This window comes from Anomaloglossus baeobatrachus, chromosome 3 (assembly GCF_048569485.1).
Source record: "Anomaloglossus baeobatrachus isolate aAnoBae1 chromosome 3, aAnoBae1.hap1, whole genome shotgun sequence".
NCBI lineage: Eukaryota > Metazoa > Chordata > Amphibia > Anura > Aromobatidae > Anomaloglossus > Anomaloglossus baeobatrachus.
This window is the reverse complement of record NC_134355.1, coordinates 427,032,823-427,058,583: the sequence shown is the minus strand read 5'-3', so window position 1 is coordinate 427,058,583 and position 25,761 is coordinate 427,032,823. Positions and strand designations below refer to the sequence as shown.

Here is a 25,761-nt window from a genome sequence, read left to right as displayed (position 1 = left end):
GTCACATGATAAACTTTTATTTAAACTCCCCTGTAAATATAACCCTTTTTCAAAAAGCACCCAGGGCATGGAACCGGGCAACGGCCACCAAGTGACATCCCCCAGTTATACACTGCCCGGGACCAAGTACCCCCTAACCCTGGGCGACGCAGCTTTTTCCTGGCATCAAGAACAGGATTGAACTGGACCCGGCCATACCGAGTGACGAGTGCCTTTATAGACTGTGTTTTATAGACTGTGTTTTACTGCTTGAAAAGCCGCCGTCATTTTTGGTGTAAAAATTAACTGCACCACAGCAGTGAAAAGGGCGAGAAGTGAAAGCCCTGCCCCCTGGGAGTGTCCAGTATGTGAAACTGGAAGCAGGGTGCCCGGGTGCCCTACCAGAGAATTCCTCCAGGACTGTTACCAGTAGCATCATGTCTGCACCGGAGGATCGCGCAAGTGCCTCAGGTCACCCAGGGGCCTGGGAGGCAGAAGTCCAACGGCTGTGTTGGACCCTGCATGCAGAACATCTGCAGCGTATCGAGGAGTGGAAGGCAGAGATGATGGGAGTGGTGGCGACTATCCGGGCCCAAGATAGAAGGGCGCCATTTGACCAGGCCGCACCAACCTGTATTCCGGAGTCCATCCTCGACCAAGCCGCATCACCACCAGATCCAGTGAGACCTGAACCGGCCGTATCACCTTCTCCGGAGGAGAAGGTTCAAGCTGCACCATCATCTGACCCAGTGACGACAGCCCAAGCTACAGCGTCACCAGGAGCCGCGGAGGAGGCCGCCGCCATCGCTAACGACTACTCCCAGGTACTGTGCCCAGTTGTTGTCGGGGACCCTGCAGCGAGCTACCCTGAACTAGGTAGCGGGAGAGCAGCGGTCGTCACCGGTTCCGTGCCCTGGGTACTTTTTGAAAAAGGGGTATATTTACAGGGGAGTTTAAATAAAAGTTTATCACGTGACACCACTTGCGGTTTGAGGCTATGCGGATGGAACCGCCGTGTCATAGTTTTCACTACTAAGGCTGGTGTTGGTGACAGCCTGGATGTTAGGCCCTACGCAAGGAGGGCCAGGCCCCAGAGGATAGGTGATGTGGATGGGTGTTGAAAGAAGACAGGCCACACAATGGGTTGCTGTGTAACTGGTTCCTTTACTCACAGTAAGTTGGAAACTGGTCACCCAAGGCCGGCTGTTCTCCACCGCAGGTCCCTTCAATCCCGGTACCGGTTTAGTGACCTGATAGCTTCTTTCCCCTGCACCTGTCTTTGGTTGGTGGGTCTCCGTGGCTTGGAGCGGCTGGGAGTCCCCTCCTGGTAGTCTTGTGACGCCCTGGGCAAGCCAGGGGTCACAGGTCACAACACAACACGCACCCCACATTCCCTGCAGGTACACACTAGGTCAAAACTAAAATCCTTGTTGCCTTCCTCCAGGAGCTGGTGTCCACACCAGGGGTGGGCCAGGCGGTTAGCTCCACCCACCGAGGAGTTCACAGCTCTGGAGGCGGGAAAACCAGGCAGTTCAGCTAGGGAAGTGAAGGAGTAAACAGTGAAGTGGAAGGAAGTGGTAAAGGAGCAAGAGAAAGTGACAGCAAGAAGCCTGAAGTTGGTCCGGGTGTGTGCCTCGGACTGAGACAGCAAGGTTGGCAGACGGCGGTGACCGTCTGCAGGCGAGACTGATTGGAGGTTGCCGAAAGGACCGTGGACGGGTGGTGACCCGGCGGTACCGGAGCGGTATACGAAGATTGGTCAGCACCAGGGCAGGGGCCTTTCGGATCCCGGAAAGGCTAGGAGTCGCCATAATTTGCCAAATCCGTCAGTGAAGGGGACGACTGTCTCCCAACAATCAAGTCCCGTTTGAAGGCAACAGTCCAACCGTTAGGGGAGACATCGCCACCGCCAAGGCACCAGTTTCCCAGGGCCAGCGCCTGCGGGCAAGAGTGGAGCTCCTCCGGTTCATATCTAAGCTGGGGAGCGGGTTACCGCTGGGAACCCATCGCTACCAAACAACAACACATAGGTGCAGGGAAGAGACCGTCACCGTCAACTGCAGGGGACATCGGCAACGCAACCGTCTGAGGGACCAGTCCAACCAGCCGTTTGTTTACCGAGAACTGTGTCGTGTTTACTGGCTGAGTGAGTACCTCCGTGCCGTGCGGCACAGCGCTGCCCCCTGCGCCCCTGCACCTCCACAGGCCCCTAGCCCGCCTGTCCACCATCCCAACTCCATCACTGGGCCCTGGGATCACCAACCCCTACCCACGGAGGGGCAACACAACAACTGGCTGCTCCATACCATCATTCCCGGGATCCCCCAGCCAGAGCAGCGGTGGTGTACACTCAATCACCACAACCGTGGGTGGCATCACGGACAATGAACAATCCCCACACCCAAACCCCCTTTCACTCACGGGCGAGGAGCGCCGCTAGAGTCCCCGGGATCCGGCCCATCGCTCGAGCCACCGAGCAGCAGCAGGCCGCGGCAGCTGCGGCAGCCGGACCCAAGCAGTGGGAGAGCGCGGCGTCCCCTCCTCCGCCCGCGACAACTTGGCGTCACGAACAGGATCCTACCGCTCTGCCGTTTGGTAGAGGTGCGCCTTGTTACCGCCGGAGGTGTCCTGCCAGAAAATTTCAGAAGCCGCCATCTTTGGTGCGAAAAGTCCCCGCTCGAGCGTCTTCTCGAGTAGTGGAGGCGCGAAGGCCAAAACCCCGCCCCGAGAGAGGAGGGGCCGGAAAGAAGCTAAGGGGGACGCAATTGCGGGTGGCTGCATGTGAACGCAGCTATAAAAGCAGGGACGCCAGGACTCTGCAGTCACCCTGTTCCTGGAAGAAGTCACCAGCAGAATGTGGATGCCATCCCGAAGCACCGTGGCCCCCGCGCCGGGAACCGCGGCGTGGGTGGAGATCCGGACCGCGCAGCTCTATCAAAGGCTGTAGGTCAAAATGCAGCTCCTCATGGAGGAGTGGGAGGCCGACATGGCGGACGTGATAGCGACCGTGCGGAGACGCGAGGAGGAAGCCAAGGAAGGGAGGGTGAGTGACCCACGCCCCGATGCCCTTGAAGGGCCGGTCATCGCGGCTGCGGGACCCGGTCCAAGTCCTCTCGCTCTGTTGCCTCCCTCGCCACCCGTCTCGGAAGCTGTGACCCCGCCACTAGGCCCGCTGCCACAGCAACCGGTAGCGATACCCAGCATGCCTGCCCCGGCGGGCCGACCTGTAGCCGAAGCCCGTAGCAAGTCGGAGGTGCTGCCATGGAAGGCCCCGAAGTCTGCACCGGAGGCGTCCCCTGAGAAGTCCCCCGAGCCGGAGCTGATAACCCGTTCCGAGCCGAAGGCCCAGCAGCGAAAAGCCCCTGTGCCCATCCCCCATACCTCGGCTGAGGTGGCGCCGGGTTGTCGCTGCAAGGCGGCGCCCAAGGCCAAGACACCGCGGGACCTGCCGCCCAGATCCCTGACAGTGGGCAGCGTCCAGAATGTCCCGCGGGGCCCGACCCGTGCGCCGGAGCTCGCAGCAGCACCGTATTGGGACAGGGAGCCGGTACCGTTGGGCCCGGAGATCGGTGAAAGAGAAGAGAAGAAAACGGAATTGGTGGCCCGTGCAGTCCGGGAGAAGGAGAACCTCCGCCAGGCGACGTTCCGTGTCCGGGGACCGCTGTATGAAGGACAGGTGAGGCGGTTTGATGTCCGCCGGGGCTATGGGTTTATCTATGAACCGGGCCTGGAGGCCGAAGTGTTTATAGCCCGGCGGGACGTGAATGCCCACCTGCCCGAGGAGCACCCCGGCCGTAACCTGATGCCGGGTGACATCGTGCAGTATACCCGGCACTGTGGAGAGAGGGGGTGGTTCGCCCTAGATGCGAAACTGAGGGGCAGCCAGGAGAGCCGAGTGAGTTCTGCACCCCCTCCCTCAGATGAAGCCGACGACTTCGAGTAGGGCAGCGGAGCACCGTTGTCCAGTCCCCGTTGGGACCACCGCTCTGTTTGTTTGTGTTTGTTTGAAAAGTTTGAAAAAGTTTTGAAGAAAAATGATGATAAGCAAGATGATTACCGTGAAAGTCACCTGATTGTCCTACCGTGATTGAGAAAACCGGCCGTTGCCGGCACCGTTGTCCCCGTGGGGACCGTTTAAAAAGTTGCATAAGGGACTCCTTATGGACAAGCCCGTGAACTTGCAGGGCAACCACAAACGTTAGTGGGATGTAAATAAAAAAATCTGTTTGTTGCCGCTACCGTTACCGCCTCCGGAGAGGCAGGTTGGAGGGAGGGCCCGCAGTAGAGCCGGCTGGGGCCCAGCCACCACAGGAACCGGTGGCTACCCTCTGGAGGGGAAGGACAGATCCCGCTCGGGTAACTTGTGCTGGACTGGGGTCAAGGGGTGCTGCCTGGGTTTTAGGGGCAGCATCAGGGCCAGGTTACTTGGGTGGGAGAGCGCGGAGCCGCAACCGTTAAAATGTTTGCAACGTTTAAATACCGAACCTCCCGATGTGGGATGATGTCATAAGTTGTATTATGTTTACCGTTTTTCTATTTTTACATATTTTCACAGAAAACAAAAGGAAAATAAAACCGGTGTTGGACGGGCAGCCAGAGGACGGTCTGCGTTTTGCTAAGGGGGAATGTGACGCCCTGGGCAAGCCAGGGGTCACAGGTCACAACACAACACGCACCCCACATTCCCTGCAGGTACACACTAGGTCAAAACTAAAATCCTTGTTGCCTTCCTCCAGGAGCTGGTGTCCACACCAGGGGGTGGGCCAGGCGGTTAGCTCCACCCACCGAGGAGTTCACAGCTCTGGAGGCGGGAAAACCAGGCAGTTCAGCTAGGGAAGTGAAGGAGTAAACAGTGAAGTGGAAGGAAGTGGTAAAGGAGCAAGAGAAAGTGACAGCAAGAAGCCTGAAGTTGGTCCGGGTGTGTGCCTCGGACTGAGACAGCAAGGTTGGCAGACGGCGGTGACCGTCTGCAGGCGAGACTGATTGGAGGTTGCCGAAAGGACCGTGGACGGGTGGTGACCCGGCGGTACCGGAGCGGTATACGAAGATTGGTCAGCACCAGGGCAGGGGCCTTTCGGATCCCGGAAAGGCTAGGAGTCGCCATAATTTGCCAAATCCGTCAGTGAAGGGGACGACTGTCTCCCAACAATCAAGTCCCGTTTGAAGGCAACAGTCCAACCGTTAGGGGAGACATCGCCACCGCCAAGGCACCAGTTTCCCAGGGCCAGCGCCTGCGGGCAAGAGTGGAGCTCCTCCGGTTCATATCTAAGCTGGGGAGCGGGTTACCGCTGGGAACCCATCGCTACCAAACAACAACACATAGGTGCAGGGAAGAGACCGTCACCGTCAACTGCAGGGGACATCGGCAACGCAACCGTCTGAGGGACCAGTCCAACCAGCCGTTTGTTTACCGAGAACTGTGTCGTGTTTACTGGCTGAGTGAGTACCTCCGTGCCGTGCGGCACAGCGCTGCCCCCTGCGCCCCTGCACCTCCACAGGCCCCTAGCCCGCCTGTCCACCATCCCAACTCCATCACTGGGCCCTGGGATCACCAACCCCTACCCACGGAGGGGCAACACAACAACTGGCTGCTCCATACCATCATTCCCGGGATCCCCCAGCCAGAGCAGCGGTGGTGTACACTCAATCACCACAACCGTGGGTGGCATCACGGACAATAAACAATCCCCACACCCAAACCCCCTTTCACTCACGGGCGAGGAGCGCCGCTAGAGTCCCCGGGATCCGGCCCATCGCTCGAGCCACCGAGCAGCAGCAGGCCGCGGCAGCTGCGACAGCCGGACCCAAGCAGTGGGAGAGCGCGGCGTCCCCTCCTCCGCCCGCGACAACTTGGCGTCACGAACAGGATCCTACCGCTCTGCCGTTTGGTAGAGGTGCGCCTTGTTACCGCCGGAGGTGTCCGGCCAGAAAATTTCAGAAGCCGCCATCTTTGGTGCGAAAAGTCCCCGCTCGAGCGTCTTCTCGAGTAGTGGAGGCGCGAAGGCCAAAACCCCGCCCCGAGAGAGGAGGGGCCGGAAAGAAGCTAAGGGGGACGCAATGGCGGCTGGCTGCATGTGAACGCAGCTATAAAAGCAGGGACGCCAGGACTCTGCAGTCACCCTGTTCCTGGAAGAAGTCACCAGCAGAATGTGGATGCCATCCCGAAGCACCGTGGCCCCCGCGCCGGGAACCGCGGCGTGGGTGGAGATCCGGACCGCGCAGCTCTATCAAAGGCTGTAGGTCAAAATGCAGCTCCTCATGGAGGAGTGGGAGGCCGACATGGCGGACGTGATAGCGACCGTGCGGAGACGCGAGGAGGAAGCCAAGGAAGGGAGGGTAAGTGACCCACGCCCCGATGCCCTTGAAGGGCCGGTCATCGCGGCTGCGGGACCCGGTCCAAGTCCTCTCGCTCTGTTGCCTCCCTCGCCACCCATCTCGGAAGCTGTGACCCCGCCACTAGGCCCGCTGCCACAGCAACCGGTAGCGATACCCAGCATGCCTGCCCCGGCGGGCCGACCTTTAACCGGAGCCCGTAGCAAGTCGGAGGTGCTGCCATGGAAGGCCCCGAAGTCTGCACCGGAGGCGTCCCCTGAGAAGTCCCCCGAGCCGGAGCTGATAACCCGTTCCGAGCCGAAGGCCCAGCAGCGAAAAGCCCCTGTGCCCATCCCCCATACCTCGGCTGAGGTGGCGCCGGGTTGTCGCTGCAAGGCGGCGCCCAAGGCCAAGACACCGCGGGACCTGCCGCCCAGATCCCTGACAGTGGGCAGCGTCCAGAATGTCCCACGGGGCCCGACCCGTGCGCCGGAGCTCGCAGCAGCACCGTATTGGGACAGGGAGCCGGTACCGTTGGGCCCGGAGATCGGTGAAAGAGAAGAGAAGAAAACGGAATTGGTGGCCCGTGCAGTCCGGGAGAAGGAGAACCTCCGCCAGGCGACGTTCCGTGTCCGGGGACCGCTGTATGAAGGACAGGTGAGGCGGTTTGATGTCCGCCGGGGCTATGGGTTTATCTATGAACCGGGCCTGGAGGCCGAAGTGTTTATAGCCCGGCGGGACGTGAATGCCCACCTGCCCGAGGAGCACCCCGGCCGTAACCTGATGCCGGGTGACATCGTGCAGTATACCCGGCACTGTGGAGAGAGGGGGTGGTTCGCCCTAGATGCGAAACTGAGGGGCAGCCAGGAGAGCCGAGTGAGTTCTGCACCCCCTCCCTCAGATGAAGCCGACGACTTCGAGTAGGGCAGCAGAGCACCGTTGTCCAGTCCCCGTTGGGACCACCGCTCTGTTTGTTTGTGTTTGTTTGAAAAGTTTGAAAAAGTTTTGAAGAAAAATGATGATAAGCAAGATGATTACCGTGAAAGTCACCTGATTGTCCTACCGTGATTGAGAAAACCGGCCGTTGCCGGCACCGTTGTCCCCGTGGGGACCGTTTAAAAAGTTGCATAAGGGACTCCTTATGGACAAGCCCGTGAACTTGCAGGGCAACCACAAACGTTAGTGGGATGTAAATAAAAAAATCTGTTTGTTGCCGCTACCGTTACCGCCTCCGGAGAGGCAGGTTGGAGGGAGGGCCCGCAGTAGAGCCGGCTGGGGCCCAGCCACCACAGGAACCGGTGGCTACCCTCTGGAGGGGAAGGACAGATCCCGCTCGGGTAACTTGTGCTGGACTGGGGTCAAGGGGTGCTGCCTGGGTTTTAGGGGCAGCATCAGGGCCAGGTTACTTGGGTGGGAGAGCACGGAGCCACAACCGTTAAAATGTTTGCAACGTTTAAATACCGAACCTCCCGATGTGGGATGATGTCATAAGTTGTATTATGTTTACCGTTTTTCTATTTTTACATATTTTCACAGAAAACAAAAGGAAAATAAAACCGGTGTTGGACGGGCAGCCCGAGGACGGTCTGCGTTTTGCTAAGGGGGAATGTGACGCCCTGGGCAAGCCAGGGGTCACAGGTCACAACACAACACGCACCCCACATTCCCTGCAGGTACACACTAGGTCAAAACTAAAATCCTTGTTGCCTTCCTCCAGGAGCTGGTGTCCACACCAGGGGGTGGGCCAGGCGGTTGGCTCCACCCACCGAGGAGTTCACAGCTCTGGAGGCGGGAAAACCAGGCAGTTCAGCTAGGGAAGTGAAGGAGTAAACAGTGAAGTGGAAGGAAGTGGTAAAGGAGCAAGAGAAAGTGACAGCAAGAAGCCTGAAGTTGGTCCGGGTGTGTGCCCCGGACTGAGATAGCAAGGTTGGCAGACGGCGGTGACCGTCTGCAGGCGAGACTGATTGGAGGTTGCCGAAAGGACCGTGGATGGGTGGTGACCCGGCGGTACCGGAGCGGTATACGAAGATTGGTCAGCACCAGGGCAGGGGCCTTTCGGATCCCGGCAAGGCTAGGAGTCGCCATAATTTGCCAAATCTGTCAGTGAAGGGGACGACTGTCTCCCAACAATCAAGTCCCGTTTGAAGGCAACAGTCCAACCGTTAGGGGAGACATCGCCACCGCCAAGGCACCAGTTTCCCAGGGCCAGCGCCTGCGGGCAAGAGTGGCGCTCCTCCGGTTCATATCTAAGCTGGGGAGCGGGTTACCGGTGGGAACCCATCGCTACCAAACAACAACACATAGGTGCAGGGAAGAGACCGTCACCGTCAACTGCAGGGGACATCGGCAACGCAACCGTCTGAGGGACCAGTCCAACCAGCCGTTTGTTTACCGAGAACTGTGTCGTGTTTACTGGCTGAGTGAGTACCTCCGTGCCGTGCGGCACAGCGCTGCCCCCTGCGCCCCTGCACCTCCACAGGCCCCTAGCCCGCCTGTCCACCATCCCAACTCCATCACTGGGCCCCGGGATCACCAACCCCTACCCACGGAGGGGCAACACAACAACTGGCTGCTCCATACCATCATTCCCGGGATCCCCCAGCCAGAGCAGCGGTGGTGTACACTCAATCACCACAACCGTGGGTGGCGTCACGGACAATAAACAATCCCCACACCCAAACCCCCTTTCACTCACGGGCGAGGAGCGCCGCTAGAGTCCCCAGGATCCGGCCCATCGCTCGAGCCACCGAGCAGCAGCAGGCCGCGGCAGCCGGACCCGAGCAGTGGGAGAGCGCGGCGTCCCCTCCTCCGCCCGCGACAGTCTCTTAACGGTAGTCCGTATGACGGTAACGTGAACCCTGTGGGGTCGGAGTCTCTGGTCCTGTTCCCTAGTTCTCCCATTGCTACTGAGTCCCGAACTTCAAGGTCAGTGTGGTCCTTGATGGTCCCCTCACTGTGCAGATTTTATCAGGTCTGCCTGGAGCGTTTGCCTGACCTAGGATTCTGTACCATGTTGGTGCATAGTTCCGGGTGCCCTCCACCGGCAACCAACCGCCTGGGCCCTAAGGTCACTGCTTCACTCCTGTCAGTGAGTCTGCTCGCTTCCTCTCTCAGTTACCGACTCCTGCCAACTAATCTCTCTGACTGTCCACTGTCTGCCCCTTCACCTGGTCATCTAGTGGACTGGATTTGCTCTACCTCTAGGCGGCCATCCATTGGTCCAACCCTATCCTGGTACCATTCTATGGGGGAATTGAGGAGAAAAGGGGTTTCTGGAGTGTTTGGTTGTTACCGGCACCGGTCTCTTGGGGGCCTTAGGGGGTAGGCACTGCATCCTTGTGGGGATGCAGTAACTTGTAGCTCCCTGATTACCTCAGGGGCGCTACAATCCCATGCTAGGACCTATAGGGATTAGTGGTAGATTGAAAAAAAAAAAGAATTAATTGTATGACCACCACAGACCCAAATTGAAGTATCAATATTAACTCTTGCAACCCATGATTCATGGGAACCATCTAAATTGGTTGGTATAGAACCGAAAAAGGTTAGGTCAAAACATTCTTGTTATTCCAGCATCTTCCCCCATATTAAAACCAATTTATGCATCGCCGCAGAAAGATTGAGTGAAATGTAATACAAAAAAAAGGAGAAAAGCTAACATTGTGCAAGTCTATAGAAGTCGGATAAATTATCATCAGTGAAAATGAAATGAGACTTTACATGTTTATTAAGGTGCTCAATAGATAAAGAATCGCCCCTGAACCAACCTCATTAGCGGACGGGTGATGTAAGGTAATGCAAGGGATCTGTAATACATGGAGGGTGCCACTGTCATCGGCCACAGCCAGAAAATGCTGCTTTGCTGCAATAATAAAGATTCAATTAATCTTGAGTCTGTAATAGAATAATTGTTGCAGGTAATGGACCTTCTTATTTGGGGGTGGGGGGGTGTATTTGCTAAAAATGCTCAATAAAAATTTCTGTTTAAAAAAATAATCTTGAGTCTTTATCTGTTTGGGTCTCACAATCTAATTCCTTATCTTTGGGAATGTGCGATCTCCAAGTTTATGAGAAATCCTTAAAGAGTTTGTCTGACAAAAATAATCCCTATGTATATGCCCTGGTATGACCTATGTCCATAGGCATGGGAGACGGGGGTCAACAAATGTCGACAGCTTCCCCTATCTATGCACCAAACGAGAGCCAAGTTGTGCATGCAGCTTCTGTGGTGCCCCTGACCTGGTCAGGCACCACTGAGTACTGCACTCAGGCTGAGTGAGTATAAAACAGGTAATTCCAGAGGCTAACTAGGATGTGGACACACAGACACAAAGTAACCAGGACACACACACAGCTTAGAGGGGACCCCTGGGCAGTCCCAGGGAGGGAGCGTGGCCCTCGCATCCCAACTAGTGGTGGGTAGTGGGACTGGAGACAGAGGGTTGTGCAGTGGCAGCCAGAGGAGAAGGAGTGGAGGAGCCACGTCTGAGGTGTGGAGTAGAAGATCAGGACACGCTCAGACCCTGCACCTGTAGTGGCTGCTGGCAGGGGAGAGAAGCTACCCAGTGATGCTGCCTGAAATCCACCTAGTGCAGAGGTGGCTGAGTAGGGAGACTACCGGTAGACCAAGCCCGCATGGGGAAACAGGTCCCTAGAGCAGGAACCCATTTACTTGGCCTGCTAAACCTGCTGGTTAGGGTGCTGGATGTACTTCACCGAACCACAGAGAGTCCGCAGCATCAACAGCAACGAGGGGGCCCATAAGGAGGATTGAGCCTGGAGCCATCTTAACCTTAGTCCACGCTGCCAGCAAACGGACCAGAAAGGGGAGAACGGCAGTTGCGACTTCCCTGGGTGATCCCCGCAATACTACAAGTAAGGAGTCACCCCAAACAAGAAGGGCTAGGAAGGCAAATCAGCAGTCACCCCTACATCAGCCGAAGGGATACCTGGTTCCACCTGGTTCATCATAGCATCGACCGGGTTGTCTCACAGCTACCATCTGAAAGTGAGTAAAAACCCTGAAAGACATTGCTACCTGTGTGTGAGTTCTTCTGCGACCTGTGGTACTATACACTTACACCACTTACACTGGGCCCTGGGACCAGCCTCACTCTTGGGAGGCTACAACACCTGACTGCATCTACTATCATCCCCAGGGCCTCCGTAAACTGCAGTGGCGGTCACCTCCTGACCGCAATTACCGAGAGTGGCGTCACGATTCCCATTGAAGTTAACCTGACCTGTCTGTTGTCAAGAGATCACCAGCACGTGGAGTCTGTGGAGACCCTGAGGCGACCTGAAGATAATGCGGGGCTCCACACTTCCATTCCAGCAAAAGGGAGAATGCAAAGAAGTGTGATCCGGTCAGGTATCTGAAGTCTTTCCGCTTCTGTTTGTGGATTATGCAGAAAAGGCAGCAGATAAATGAGAGTTAAGGGGGTGTTACGGGCAGCGATATCGCTGGTGAAAGCACCCGCCCCCGTCGTTTGTACGTCACGGGCAAATCGCTGCCCGTGGCGCACAATATCGTTCGGAGCCATCACACGGACTTATCTGTCTAGCAACGTCGCTGTTGCCGGCGAACCGCCTCCTTTCTAAGGGGTGGTTCGTGCGTCGTCACAGCGACGTCACTAAGCGGGCGCCCAATAGAAGCGGAGGGGCGGAGATGAGCGGGACGTAACATCCCGCCCACCTCCTTCCTTCCTCATTGCCGGTGGCCACAGGTAAGCTGCAGTTCGTCGTTCCCGAGGTGTCACACGTAGCAATGTGTGCTGCCCCGGGAACAACAAACAACCTGCGTGCTCAATAATCAATGAGTTTTTAAAAAGGAATGACGTGTCAAGGATGGACGATAAGGTGAGTATTTTCCAACTACGTCACTAACGATGCCGGATGAGCGTCACAGAATCCGTGACCCCAGCGATATATCGTTAGATCCATCGTTGCGTGTAACAGGGTGTTGAGGAAAGCCATAAAATGAAATACTTAATTAACCTCTGGACATAGAGCATTGTGAGAAGTGTGTTCAATTAAATCAATTCTCTATACATAAGTAAGTCACTCTTCAGAGGAACCCAAAATGGCCCCCGATGACATCACAGACCCTACCATCAGCATGGATCCACCAGATGATGTCCCTCCCATCACCATCACCATGGATCCATCCAATGATGTCATAGACCCGCCTACAATGATGCCCACTAATCAGCTCATGGACTAACACATTGTTCGACCCACTGACCAATGAACACATCCGGACATGCCCCTTTGCAAGGTTATATCAGAGCAAGCTCGGTGGTAATAAAGGCAGAGCCCGGGCTGACTTTTGTCGAGGAAAGATGAATATCCGACTGTGTCTGATCTCATTTTTCAAGCATGCACTCGATCCACACCAATTAGACCAGGCAGTAGGCAACTAGTGATCTCTGATTAAGAGTTCACCCTAACATTATTGGCGCCCAACTTGGGGCTAGTATAGGAGAAACTCTACAATCTTGAGGACCGGCGATTGGAATGGCAGGACGTGCTGGATACCCTGAGCCAAGAGTCTCATCAACTCTTATACGAGAACACATGGTAAGTCTGCTGATTTTTATAATCTGAAGTCTTACTTGTGTGTCTCAGAGTGTGTGGCACTGATTGTCTGACCATGTCCGGTTTTTGTGATCTCTCTGACGGCAGAAGAGTTTCTCCGCTGCTGGCCATATTTAATTGTGGAAGAACCGTCACATATTCAGTTGCCTGCTGCCTGTTGTGTGTATTTGTCTTGAGGGGAGATTAACTGGTAGTTAGGATAGCAAGTGGGTTTTTAAGCAGTGTTTGGAAATGTGGAGGATTCTCCATGTGGTGCGGTTTTTGGTTGTTGCCTGTCATATGTTTTGCGGTTCTGGTGGAGATTTAAATAGAGTTGTGGCTCGAGGCCTAGCGTGATTGACTTAGCGAGAGGCCTAGCGGTAAAGCGCAAGTTTTAATTGGTCAGGTTAGGCACTTGTTTTTCACGAGCTCTCAAACTTGTTAATATGGTTTTCTACAAGGCTTAGATAAGAGGCTGGTATGCAATGACTAAAGATATAGCGCGGTTTTAATTGGCCAGGTTAGGCACGTGTTTTCCACGGGCTCACAAGCCTGTGTTTGAGAGGCTAGTTACAAGTCCTCAAAGAGGAACTTGTTAACGGGAGCCTGTGTTAGAGAGGCTACTTACAAGTCCTCAAAGAGGAGCTTGTTAACGGGAGCCTGTGTTAGAGAGGCTAGTTACAAGTCCTCCAAGAGTAGCTTGTTAACGGGAGCCTGTGTTAGAGAGGCTAGTTATAAGTCCTCAAAGAGGAGCTTGTTAACGGGAGCCTGTGTTAGAGAGGCTAGTTACAAGTCCTCCAAGAGGAGCTTGTTAACTGGAGCCTGTGTTAGAAAGGCTAGTTACAAGTCCTCCAAAGAGGAGCTTGTTAATGGGAGCCTGTGTTAGAGAGGCTAGTTACAAGTCCTCCAAAGAGGAGCTTGTTAACGGGAGCCTGTGTTAGAGAGGCTAGTTACAAGTCCTCCAAAGAGGAGCTTGTTAACGGGAGCCTGTGTTAGAGAGGCTAGTTACAAGTCCTCCAAAGAGGAGCTTGTTAACGGGAGCCTGTATTAGAGAGGCTAGTTACAAGTCCTCCAAGAGAGGCTTGCTAAAAAAAAGAGTCTGGGTTAAAAAGGCTGGGTAGAAGACATCCAAATGGGGCTTATTACAAGAGCCTGGGTGTTATAGAGACCGGGTACAAGGGTAGATTGAGGCAATTAGTGACCAGGTAGAAGAAGTGTTTTGTAGAGTTCAGAACAAGGACTGGTTTGGAAGTGTATGCTGCAAACCCTAGGTTTTCTTTAGTGTTTCAGTTATTTGTCATCTCCCCCGTCTATTTGTTGTCTATTCTTATCTTGGTATGCATAGAGAAAGATTGCTTGTTTGGTGTTGTTTATCTTGAGAGAAAGATGGAGAAATTGATGAAGTTGTGAATAGTTGTGGTCAGAAAAAATCCGGATGAGAGTGGACTTTAGCGGGCTTTACACGCTACGACATCGCTAATGCGGAGTTGTTGGGGTCACGGAATTCGTGACGCACATCCGGCCGCATTAGCGATGCGGTTGCGTGTGACATCGATAAGCGATTTTGCATCGTTGCAAAAACGTGCAAAATCGCTAATCGGCGACACGGGGGTCCATTCTCAAATCTCGTTACTACAGCAGTAACGAGGTTGTTCCTTGTTCCTGCGGCAGCACACATCGCTGCGTGTGACGCCGCAGGAACGAGGAAGCTCCCCTTACCTGCCTCCCGGCCGCTATGCGGAAGGAAGGAGGTGGGCGGGATGTTACGTCCCGCTCATCTCCGCCCCTCCGCTGCTATTGGGCGGCGGTTCAGTGACGTTTCAGTGACGTCGCTGTAACGCTGCACGGACCGCCCCCTTAGAAAGGAGGCGGTTCGCCGGTCACAGCGACGTCGCCGGACAGGTAAGTATGTGTGACGGCTGTGGGCGATGTTGTGCGGCACGGGCAGCGATTTGCCCGTGTCGCGCAACAGATGGGGGCGGGTACCCACACTAGCGATATCGGGACCGATATCGCAGTGTGTAAAGTAGCCTTTAGTTGAGATATGGGGACTCTAGGCTGCAATCCTGTGATAAACCATGTGCTATTTTTGGTGGCAGCCATTTTAGGTCAGATTTTAAAATGGTGGACGAAGCACATGGCTGAGGCATGATTGAGACAAAGAAAAGGAAGTGAGTCGGGGGATGTGTGAAGAAGACCATGTGCTCTGTAAATGTTTGAACAATGGATTGGATGGAGTACTATATACTTAGACAGAAAAATAAGTGTTTTTATCTATAATTAGACTTAGATCTGGGACATATGTGTGTGTGTATAAATATATATGTATAAGTACAGACTATAGAAAAGAGGGGAGAAAGAGTTTGAGCAGATGTGAGGTCAGTTTTCCCTTTTCTCGTGCAGTGATGATGAGGAGTGCGGTAGTGCCGGGGTGTGTGTGGTGATGATGATGAGTGCGGTCGTGCCGGGGTGTGTGCAGTGATGATGAGGAGTGCGGTAGTGCCGGTGTGTGTGCAGTGATGATGAGGAGTGCGGTAGTACCGGGGTATGTGCAGTGATGATGAGGAGTGCGGTAGTGCCGGGGTGTGTGCAGTGATGATGAGGAGTGCAGTAGTGCCGGGGTGTGTGCGGTGTTGATGATGAGTGCGGTAGTGCTGGGGTGTGTGCGGTGATGATGATGAGTGCGGTAGTGCGGGGGTGTGTGCAGTGATGATGATGAGTGCTGTAGTGCCTGCGGGTGTGCGGTGATGATGAGTGCGGTAGTGCGGGGGTGTGTGCAGTGATGATGAGGAGTGCGGTAGTGCCGGGGTGTGTGCGGTGATGATGATGAGTGCGGTATTGCCGGGGTGTTTGCAGTGATGATGAGGAGTGCGGTAGTGCCGGGGTGTGTGCGGTGATGATGATGAGTGCGGTAGTGCCGGGGTGTGTGCGGTGATGAGGATGAGTGCGATAGTGCCGGGGTTTGTGCAGTGATGATGATGAGTGCTGTAGTGCCTGCGGGTGTGCGGTGATGATGAGTGCGTTAGTGCTGGGGTTTGTGCAGTGATGATGATGAGTGCGGTAGTTCCGGGGTGTGTGCAGTGATGATGGGGGCTCTTTCTCTCTCTCTCTCTCGGCTCAACACAACGCGTTATTTCACAGGAATCCGTTGCCTTTATATCACACTATTTACAACGCATCCATCACATGCGTTACACAACGCATTGTGACGGATGCCGTTCAACGCAAGTGTGAAAGCGGCCTTAGTCACCGAAGGACAGATACTAATAAAGTGTCCTTTTTTACCACAGTAAAAGCAAGTACCTCCCTTTTGAGGAGTAGGGGAATCTCTCCTCAAATGAGACGTCCCACCAAGCTGCATCGGCTAAGGCGAATCCTCCGATGATAATGAAGGTACAGCTAACCCTCCCAGAGTCTTGGTATTATGAGACCTTTGATGCAACCGGCATTTATTATGGATATCCAAGGACATAGCTGCCTCAAGAGAGGGAGGAGTGTCATACATGACCAATGCCTCCTTTACTCTCTCGGACATGCCCTGAAGAAACTGATTTTTGAGAGCAGGGTTGTTCCACAGTGTGTCCATAGACTAGTGTCGGATTTCAGTGCAGTAATCCTCTGCCGGCCGATTCCCCTCTTGCAATGTACGGATCTCAGACTTGGCCAGCGACATCCTATCTGGATCGTCATAGATAAGGCCGAGCACAGAGAAAACCCCGTTCAATGACACAAACACAGGTAACTCAGGAGACAAGGAAAAAGAACATGCTTGTGGGTCTCCACTAAGCAGCGAGATCACAATGCCCACCCACTATGCCTCACTATAGGAGAATGAGGACGCAAGCAAAAGTACAATTTACATGCCTCCCTGAAGGTGACAAAACAGCTGAATGCCCGTGAAAACCTCTCTGGCAGTGACAGTTTGGGTTCTGGCGATCTGGCAGCCAGTACGGAGTGTGCCGGGGTGGCAGACTGAGCCTGTTGCTGAACCACTCCCCTAATTCTGCCATTTGGAACTGTCTGCTGCAACTGTTTCGAAAGTGAGGCTACGGGGGCCATGCTGAATTTTAAATTGGGTCGATGATAACGTCATGGTTTGTGATAGGATCACTTGGATCACTAAGAACAGGGGAGCCTAAACTGGTGCTCCCCCCTAGTTGATGAAAAAAAGAAAGTCTTACCAGTATCCGTATAAAGAGTATATTGAAAAGCAAAACTTTACTACAAATCCATAAGAAAGAAAAGTTGTTAAAACAAAAGTGTTTACAGGCTTCGAGGCACTCTTAATCAATTTAAGTATTCGACAGGCTAGCAGAAATTAACTCCTTCAAGCCTGATTACTAACAAGAGCACAGCTGGTCAATGCCTGAGCCTGTCTGTGCAACTCAAAAGCAGCATTGTGTGTTCTGACACTCGGCAAGTTTTGAGCCCGACACCGTTTGACAATTTGGTTGCAGAACTTTCTGTTGAACCCCCTAAATACTGCGATTAATAGCGATTGCAGCATTTAGGCTCTGGGAAAGGGAGTGCGCTCCCTCTACCAAGTTCTTGGGATACCCGCAATGGGCCTAATCATTGCCATGGCAACCTGAGGTAGTCATTTTCAGCCACTTACAGCAAGCCTCTTTCAACATGCCAAGAGCATAGTGTAAAACTGATATTTCTCTGATGCCTCATTGGGGGACACAGGGCCATGGGTGTTATGCTGCCTATCCATAGGAGGACACTAAGTAGATGCAAAAGCATAGCTCCTCCTCTGCAGTATACACCCCCTGGCCGGGCCAGGCAACCTCAGTTTTAGCTTAGTGTCTATAGGAGGCACATCTCTGCAGACTACTGCAGCAAGAATTTTTTGTTTTTAGAGGGCAACGGTTCCTTCGGGGACCGATTTCCCAAAACTATCAACAGGGGGTAACGCGGAGTGTTGCCTCCCCATACCACTTCCTGCGACGCTGGATCCTGGGCTGTTACTCACTGGACGACAGGTCTCATGGCACTGATTTTCCAGAGCCCAGAGCAGATGAAAACTTCCTCAGCCCCTCTTGCAGGCTCTGAGTTGATATTCGCTCCGCACCAGCGTGACCAGACTGCCATCTCCACAGGAGCTGAGATGAGATCATTCCGATTTTTCCAGAGCCCCAGAGCATTCCTCAGTCCCTCTGGCAGGCTCTGAGTTGATACACGTTCTATGACCGGGCACAGCAGGCGTCAGAATCTGCACACTGGCTCCCTGACAGGAAACTGGAGCAAAGGTCACACTGACTGGATGCACATGGGCTGTGATTTGGCTCCCTGACAGGAAACTGGAGCAAAGGTCACACTGACTGGATGCACATGGGCTGTGATTTGGCTCCCTGACAGGAAATTGGAGCAAAGGTCACACTGACTGGATGCACATGGGCTGTGATTGCAGACATCTGCATAGCATTCCACCTGTGGCGGGGGGAGGGGACAACTAACTGGACTAAGTGCACCCGCAGCTGCGGTACACTTATAGAGGTTTTTCTGTCCAACATTGTTGTACAGGGCTGGAGGGGGGAAGGGGAGTCCCTTCCCACTATTTTTTTTGTTTATTATATTTTCTCATGCCTTCTTGTCAGAGCTAAGCCCTGCCCCCTACGACACTCGATAAGCCACGCTACCTCACGAAAGCGTGCGTAACCCTCTTCACACAGGATCTGCAGAGCATTGCTGCAGAGCATTGCTCCCTCTTGTTGTGATCAGAGCCTGTGGGCGTCTCTCAGAGCTGGCTTCCTCCTTCCCACAGGAACTGATGCAGGAGGGGGAAGGGGTTATCAGGGTTCTGGATGAGTTATAGCCTCACTTGCATATTAACTCTGCAGAGCATTGCTCCCTCATTACAATCAGAGTTTGTGGCTCATCAGCCAGGGGCTGCAGTCACATGTTTAATGCCCTGCACAACTACAGCAACAACTATAAGACTATTAATGTATCCTGCCATGCTGAGCTACTAGGGGATGATAGAACCTCTTCCTTCTGTAAGTCCAGTGCCTTTATAGCTCCCCCCCGCCACCACCGCAGCAACCGCTGCCAGCCCAGAGCCTACGGCTCCCAGTCCCCCAGAATTGGCACAGTTCCCAGAACCTGGTGCTGGCTATGCAACATCGTCTTACACCCCTCGGGGCCCCTGGACAGAACGCAGCCTGATGACACCTCTATAGAGGATCCTTCTGATAAGAATCAGCCCTCTGCTTCACTGGTTGCAGATCAGAAAAAGGGCATGACCCCCATGGGTCTCCCTCTGGGGTACACAGATGGGGTTCTCCCACATGTTCCGCGGTCTCTGAAGAGCCGGAGGAAGGGGAATGATGTTTGTACCGGGATGATTCCTTGGTTTCAACCTCCCCGAGTGATCAAGCTGCGATGGACTCCCTTATTGCAGCAATCCACCAAAACTCTGCATGTGGAAGATCTCCCATCCACTACTACTGACCCTGCGGTCTCCTTTAAAAGGGTGAAGAAACCTCAAAAAAAAAAAGAGCTTTTTGACGCCGCTTCGGTATCCGTAAACTCATGGAGTCCCGGTACCCCTTTGGCTTAGCTGTCTCTAAGGGCTGGCCTGATCCGGCCTCGGTGGACCCTCACCCGGCTTACGCCTGCCTGAAAGACCCTCCTGTCTTTTACTTGATGGATCCTCCTTCAAGGACCCGACAGACAGACAAGTGGAGCAGCTCGATCACTCTGCCTCGAGGCCGCGGGTCCCTCTCCCCTTCCGTGTGGGTCGCACAGGCACCAGGACTACTAGTTTCCCTCAGACCCTCCCAGATGTAACTGTTCACATTGCTGCGTCGGCAGAGTACCTCATGCAGGCCTCCCTCGGCGCTGCTACCTGCGCAGTTATTGCTGCCTCAAATACCATAGCCATCCGTAAGGCCCTCTGGTTCCGATAATGGAGAGTGGACTCTGTCTCTAAGAAGCCTCTCACAGTACTCCTTTCCAGACCGATGGTTTTCCGATCGTCTGGCCAGGCTCTTTTTTTGTCTGACGCCACAGGAGGAAAAGAGTACCTCCCTCCCCCAACTCTAGCCCAGGATGGTTTTTTTTTTTTGTTTTGTTTTACTAGACACGCAGGGCCCGACCTTCTCAGCCCTCCCCGAGTCCACCTCGTCCTGGCAGTCTAGACAAAGACAGAGAAGTCTCGTCCCTCTCCATCTGGGCCGCCGCCTCAGACCACAAATGGGTGTGATACCTTGTGTCTTCCGGTTACCACATTGAATTCTGGACCCGATCCTTTGGTCAGTCTTTCTCTCAAACCCCCCCAAACGCTCCAAAACACCACGAGGCCTTCTCCTCAGCAATCCACTCCCTCCAAACGGTGGGGGTGATGGTACCTGTTCCGGACGTCGAGAGGTTCAAGGCTATTCCAACCTATCGTGGTCGCCAAAAAAAAAAAAAAAAGATGGGTCAGTTCGTCCCATCCTGGACCTCTAACACCTGAACAAACATGTGCACGTAAGGAGATTCAGAATGGACTTCCTAGGGTCCATTATTACCTTTATGGTCGAAGGAGAATTCCTTGCCTCCCTAGCTTCAGGGACGCGTACCTGCACATACCCATCACTCCAGCTCACCAAAGTTCCTCTGCTTCGCGGTTCAGGACTTCTTATTTTTATTTGTGGCCCTACCCTCGGCTCTGCCACAGCACTAAGCGTCTTAACTAAGGTCACGGTGGCCGCCATGAGTGCCCTTCATGCCAGGAGAGTGTCTGTTCTGCCTTGCTTGGATGACCTCCTCATCAAGGGCTCAACTAGCGTGCAGATCTCTGTGGGCACCCTATCCCGCTTAGGGCGGCTTCTGACTCCAGTGAAATCATCCCCGGTCACGTCAAAATCCGTCATCTCCCTGGGCATGTCCCTTGACACTCTTCGGGGCTTGATATTTCTCCCTCAAGTCAAGGCGACCGCTCTACAACAAGCGGTACACTGCCCTCTATGTACTCCTGTCACTTCATACAATTCAGTATGAGAGTGCTAGGTAGGATAGCGGCAGCTATAGAGGCAGTGCTGCTCGCTTAGCCACACCACCGCTCACTGCAGCTTGCGCTTCTAGCTGCCTGGGACAAGAGCCCCTTTTCCTTGGACGAACTTTTCACCTGACACCTTCAGTCAGGTATGCGCTTTACTGGTGGCTTCAGTCTTCTTCCATATCGAGAAGAAGTTTTGCTCCCCCAAGTGGACTGGCTACTCCTGACCACGGATGCCATCCTCTTAGTCTGGGGAGCAGCGTACTGGCTCCACACTGCTTCGGGACATTGGACACCCCAAGAGTCTTCCCTTCCCAGAAATCATCCTGAAAATCAGCGCGATCTTCTCGCGCTCAGGTCATCCCCCCCTTCTGCTAGCAGGTCGTTTGATTCGGGTCCAATTGGACAATGCAACAGCTGTGGCCTATGTCAATCAGCAGGGAGGTACCAGCAGCAAGACAGCTTATCTCGAGGTCCTCAGGATCCTCACCTGGACCGAATCGACGGGGGTCTGTGTTTTCAGCGTTACACATACCGGGAGTAGAGAACTGGGTGGTGGACCTTCTAAGTCGCCAAGGCCTGGCCGCCGGAGAGTGGTTTCTCCACCCAGAAGTGTTCCCACACATCTGCACTCACTGGAGTACACCAGACGTGGAATTAATGGTGCTCTATAAATAAATAATAATAAATAATAATAATCTAATGGCCTCAAGGTTGAACGCAAAGGTACCCGCCTTTTTAGCCAGGTCACGTGACCCACAGTCCATTGGCGCGGATGCTCTAGTCTCCTGAAGTAGTTTCCGTCCAACTTACATGTTTTTCGCCTCTGCCCCTGCTGCCGCGAGTAATCAAGAAGATCACGGCAGAAGGAGTCTCGGTGATACTAATACCACCGGACTAGCCCAGGTGCGCCTGGTATGCTGAATTAGTACAATTGCTCATGGCGCCTCGTAAGCATCCCAGACTTGCTGACCCAAGGGCCCATTTCCCATCAGAACTCCAGAGCCCTGAAGCTGACGGCCTGGCCATTGAGACCTGGACTTTAAAAAGAGGGAGATTCTCTCCTGCGGTCATCTCCACCATGTACAGTGCCCGAAAGCCGGCCTTCATCCCATATTTACCACCGTACGTGGAAAACTTTCCTTTCCCAGTACAGGGAATCTAATGTCCAACCTATGCCTCTGGCGATCCCCAGAATTCTTGATTTTTATTTTTTTTTTTGCAGTCAGGTTGCAAAAGGGGTTGGCCCTCAGCTCCCTTAAGGGGCAGGTTTCATCTCACTCAATATTCTATCAATACGGCCTAGCTTGCAATCCGCAAGTCAAGACTTTCCTCAAGGGTGTTTCCCATCTAGTTTCCCTGTATAAACGGTCGCTGGACCCATGGGACCTCAATCTCGTTTTGGACGGTATCCAGAGGTCCCCTTTTGAACCTCTTAAGCAGGGGTGGGCAATTAATTTTCCCATGGGGCCGCATGAGAAATCGGGATTGGTTTAGAGGGCCGGACTAATATAATTACCTCAGTTCTACCCAATATACTACATTACTACACCCCCTCCATATACTATACACCTGTAATAAACTACACCACTACACCCCTATATACTACACCTGTAATAAACTACACCACTACACCCCTATATACTACACCTGTAATAAACTACACCTGTAATATAGTACACCCCCATATAGTACACCTGTAATATACTACACCTCCATATAGCACACCTGTAATATACTACACCTCCATATAGGACACCTGTAATATGCTACATCACTACATCCCTATATACTACACCTGTAATTTACTACACCCCATATACTACACCTGTAATATAGTACACCCCCATATAGTACACCTGTAATATACTACACCTCCATATAGCACACCTGTAATATACTACACCTCCATATAGTACACCTGTAATATACTACACCTCCATATAGTACACCTGTAATATGCTACATCACTACATCTCTATATACTACACCTGTAATTTACTACACCCCATATACTACACCTGTAATATAGTACACCCCCATATAGTGCACCTGTAATATACTACACCTCCATATAGTACACCTGTAATATACTACACCTCCATATAGCACACCTGTAATATACTACACCTCCATATAGTACACCTGTAATATACTACACCTCCATATAGTACACCTGTAATATGCTACATCACTACATCTCTATATACTACACATGTAATTTACTACACCCCATATACTACACCTGTAATATAGTACACCCCCATATAGTACACCTGTAATATACTACACCTCCATATAGTACACCTGTAATATACTACACCTCCATATAGTACACCTGTAATATACTACACCTCCATATAGTACACCTGCAATATGCTACATCACTACATCTCTATATACGACACCTGTAATTTACTACACCCCATATACTACACCTGTAATATAGTACACCCCCATATAGTACACCTGTAATATACTACACCTCCATATAGCACACCTGTAATATACTACACCTCCATATAGTAAACCTGTAATATACTACACCTCCATATAGTACACCTGTAATATACTACACCTCCATATAGCACACCTGTAATATACTACACCTCCATATAGTACACCTGTAATATACTACACCTCCATATAGTACACCTGTAATATACTACACCTCCATATAGCACACCTGTAATATACTACACCTCCATATAGTAAACCTGTAATATACTACACCTCCATATAGTACACCTGTAATATACTACATCACTATACCCCCATATACTACACCACTATATACACCTCCATATAGTACACCTGTAATATACTACACCTCCATATAGCACACCTGTAATATACTACACCACCATATATTACACCTGTAATATACTACACCTCCATATAGTACACCTGTAATATACTACACCTCCATAAAGCACACCTGTAATATACTACACCACCATATAGTACACCTGTAATATACTACACCCCCATATAGTACACCTGTAATATACTACATCACTATACCCCCATATACTACACCACTATATACACCTCCATATAGTACACCTGTAATATACTACACCTCCATATAGCACACCTGTAATATACTACACCACCATATAGTACACCTGTAATATACTACACCTCCATATAGTACACCTGTAATATACTACATCACTATACCCCCATATACTACACCACTATATACAACACCTCCATATAGCACACCTGTAATATACTACATCACTATACCCCAAATACTACACCACTATATACACCGCCATATAGTACACCTGTAATATACTACACCTCCATATAGCACACCTGTGATATAGTATACCTCCATATAGCACACCTGTAATATACTACACCTCCATATAGCACACCTGTAATATACTACACCTCCATATAGTACACCTGTAATATACTACACCTCCATATAGTACACTTGTAATATACTACTCCCCCATATATCACATACCCTGCTCCCCCATATCACACACACTACACCCCCATATGTCACATACCCTGCTCTCCATACAGCCTGCACCCCCATATCACACACACTACACCCCCATATCTCACAAACCCTGCTCCCCATACAGCCTGCACCCCCCAGATCACACACTACACCCCAATATGTCACACACCATGCCCACACATCTCACCCTGCCTGTACCCCAACTTACCCCTCTCAAACACTCTGCACCCGTTCACATCCTTCTCTCAGTCTGCAGCCCTCATATGCCACTCACCCTGTAGCCCCCTTCCCCCTCTCATGTCCCCTCTTTTCTTTTTACCAGTCATCATGTGTCCAAATCTCTTTTAGGATTCAGCATCTCTTGCTTTCTGCCGGCATCCTGTGTCTCCTCCCACACAGTCACATGGGCGTGACATCATCGCAGGTCCTGCAGGATGGCTTATTCCGTCTGCTGTGCAGGAGGCACTCCTGCTCTGCTGCAGCTCAGATACGGTTGGTGGGCCTCTCCAGGTCAGGGGCCCCTCTGCTGACACTGGGCTCCCCTGACTAACAGGCCGGCCCCCTGACGGTCGCATTGTCGGCCACTACACTGCGGCACTTATTAATAGGGGCCCGGCAGCCGGCTCTGCAGAGCGGCTCCCGGGCCCCTATAACCCTGCTGGCCCGATCGCAGTGGTGACCTCTGCGACCTCGGTCGTTACACCCCTGACCCCATGTACTACACCACTATATACTACACCACTATATATACAACACCATATACTACACCTGTAAAACTACACCACTACACCCCCAGTATTAGTCACCAGTCCCGCCCTCCCCCATTGTCCCCTCCTCAGCTTATTAGTCACTACTTACCTCTCCCTTGTTATCGTCCCCGTCCTCAGGCACCCTCCGTACAGGCCCCCCGCTGAGCTGCTCCTCTTATACGGGCCCTGGCTGTGCTGATGCTGTTCTGCGAGGGGCCCCCGCCGCTGCTTCTCTCCGTGAAGGCCCCCACTGTGCTGCTCCTTCTGCCGGGTGGGAACTTTTGAAATGACACACGCAGCGCAGTACTGATAACATCAGAGCGCGCGCGTGTGTCACTGACAAAGTGCCGGCAGGGAACAGAGCAGAGACTCCTGCGTTCCGCTGCCTGCACTTACTGTGCGGACCTGCAGGATTTCTCCCTGAAAGACAAGCGGGCCGGTCACAGAGAGTAGGCGGGCCGGATGTGGCCCGCGGGCCGCCCCTTGCCCAGGTCTGCTCTTAAGGAATCTTCTCTTGCTCTTCTCTCCTGGAAGGTAACATTCTTAGTGGCGATTACGTCCATCAGACAAGTTTCGGAACTGGCATCACTCTTGGCGCGAACCCTTTCTGATCTTTCATCAGGACAAGGTGGTTCTACGCCCCCTTTCGGATTTTCTTCCGATGGTTATTTCCCCGTTTC

The 25,761-nt window shown here is 52.9% G+C and overlaps 1 protein-coding gene across 1 annotated transcript in view; it reads left to right on the top strand.

Annotated features, from left to right (window-relative positions):
• The first annotated feature begins 416 nt into the window (after nucleotides 1-416).
• LOC142297259 (5-hydroxytryptamine receptor 3C-like) overlaps nucleotides 417-25,761 on the top strand; it is a 172,659-nt gene continuing 147,314 nt past the window's right edge. The window contains exon 1 of the mRNA XM_075341513.1: nucleotides 417-855. Coding sequence (XP_075197628.1) covers nucleotides 417-855 — 439 coding nt within the window. The remainder of the gene's footprint in view (nucleotides 856-25,761) is intronic.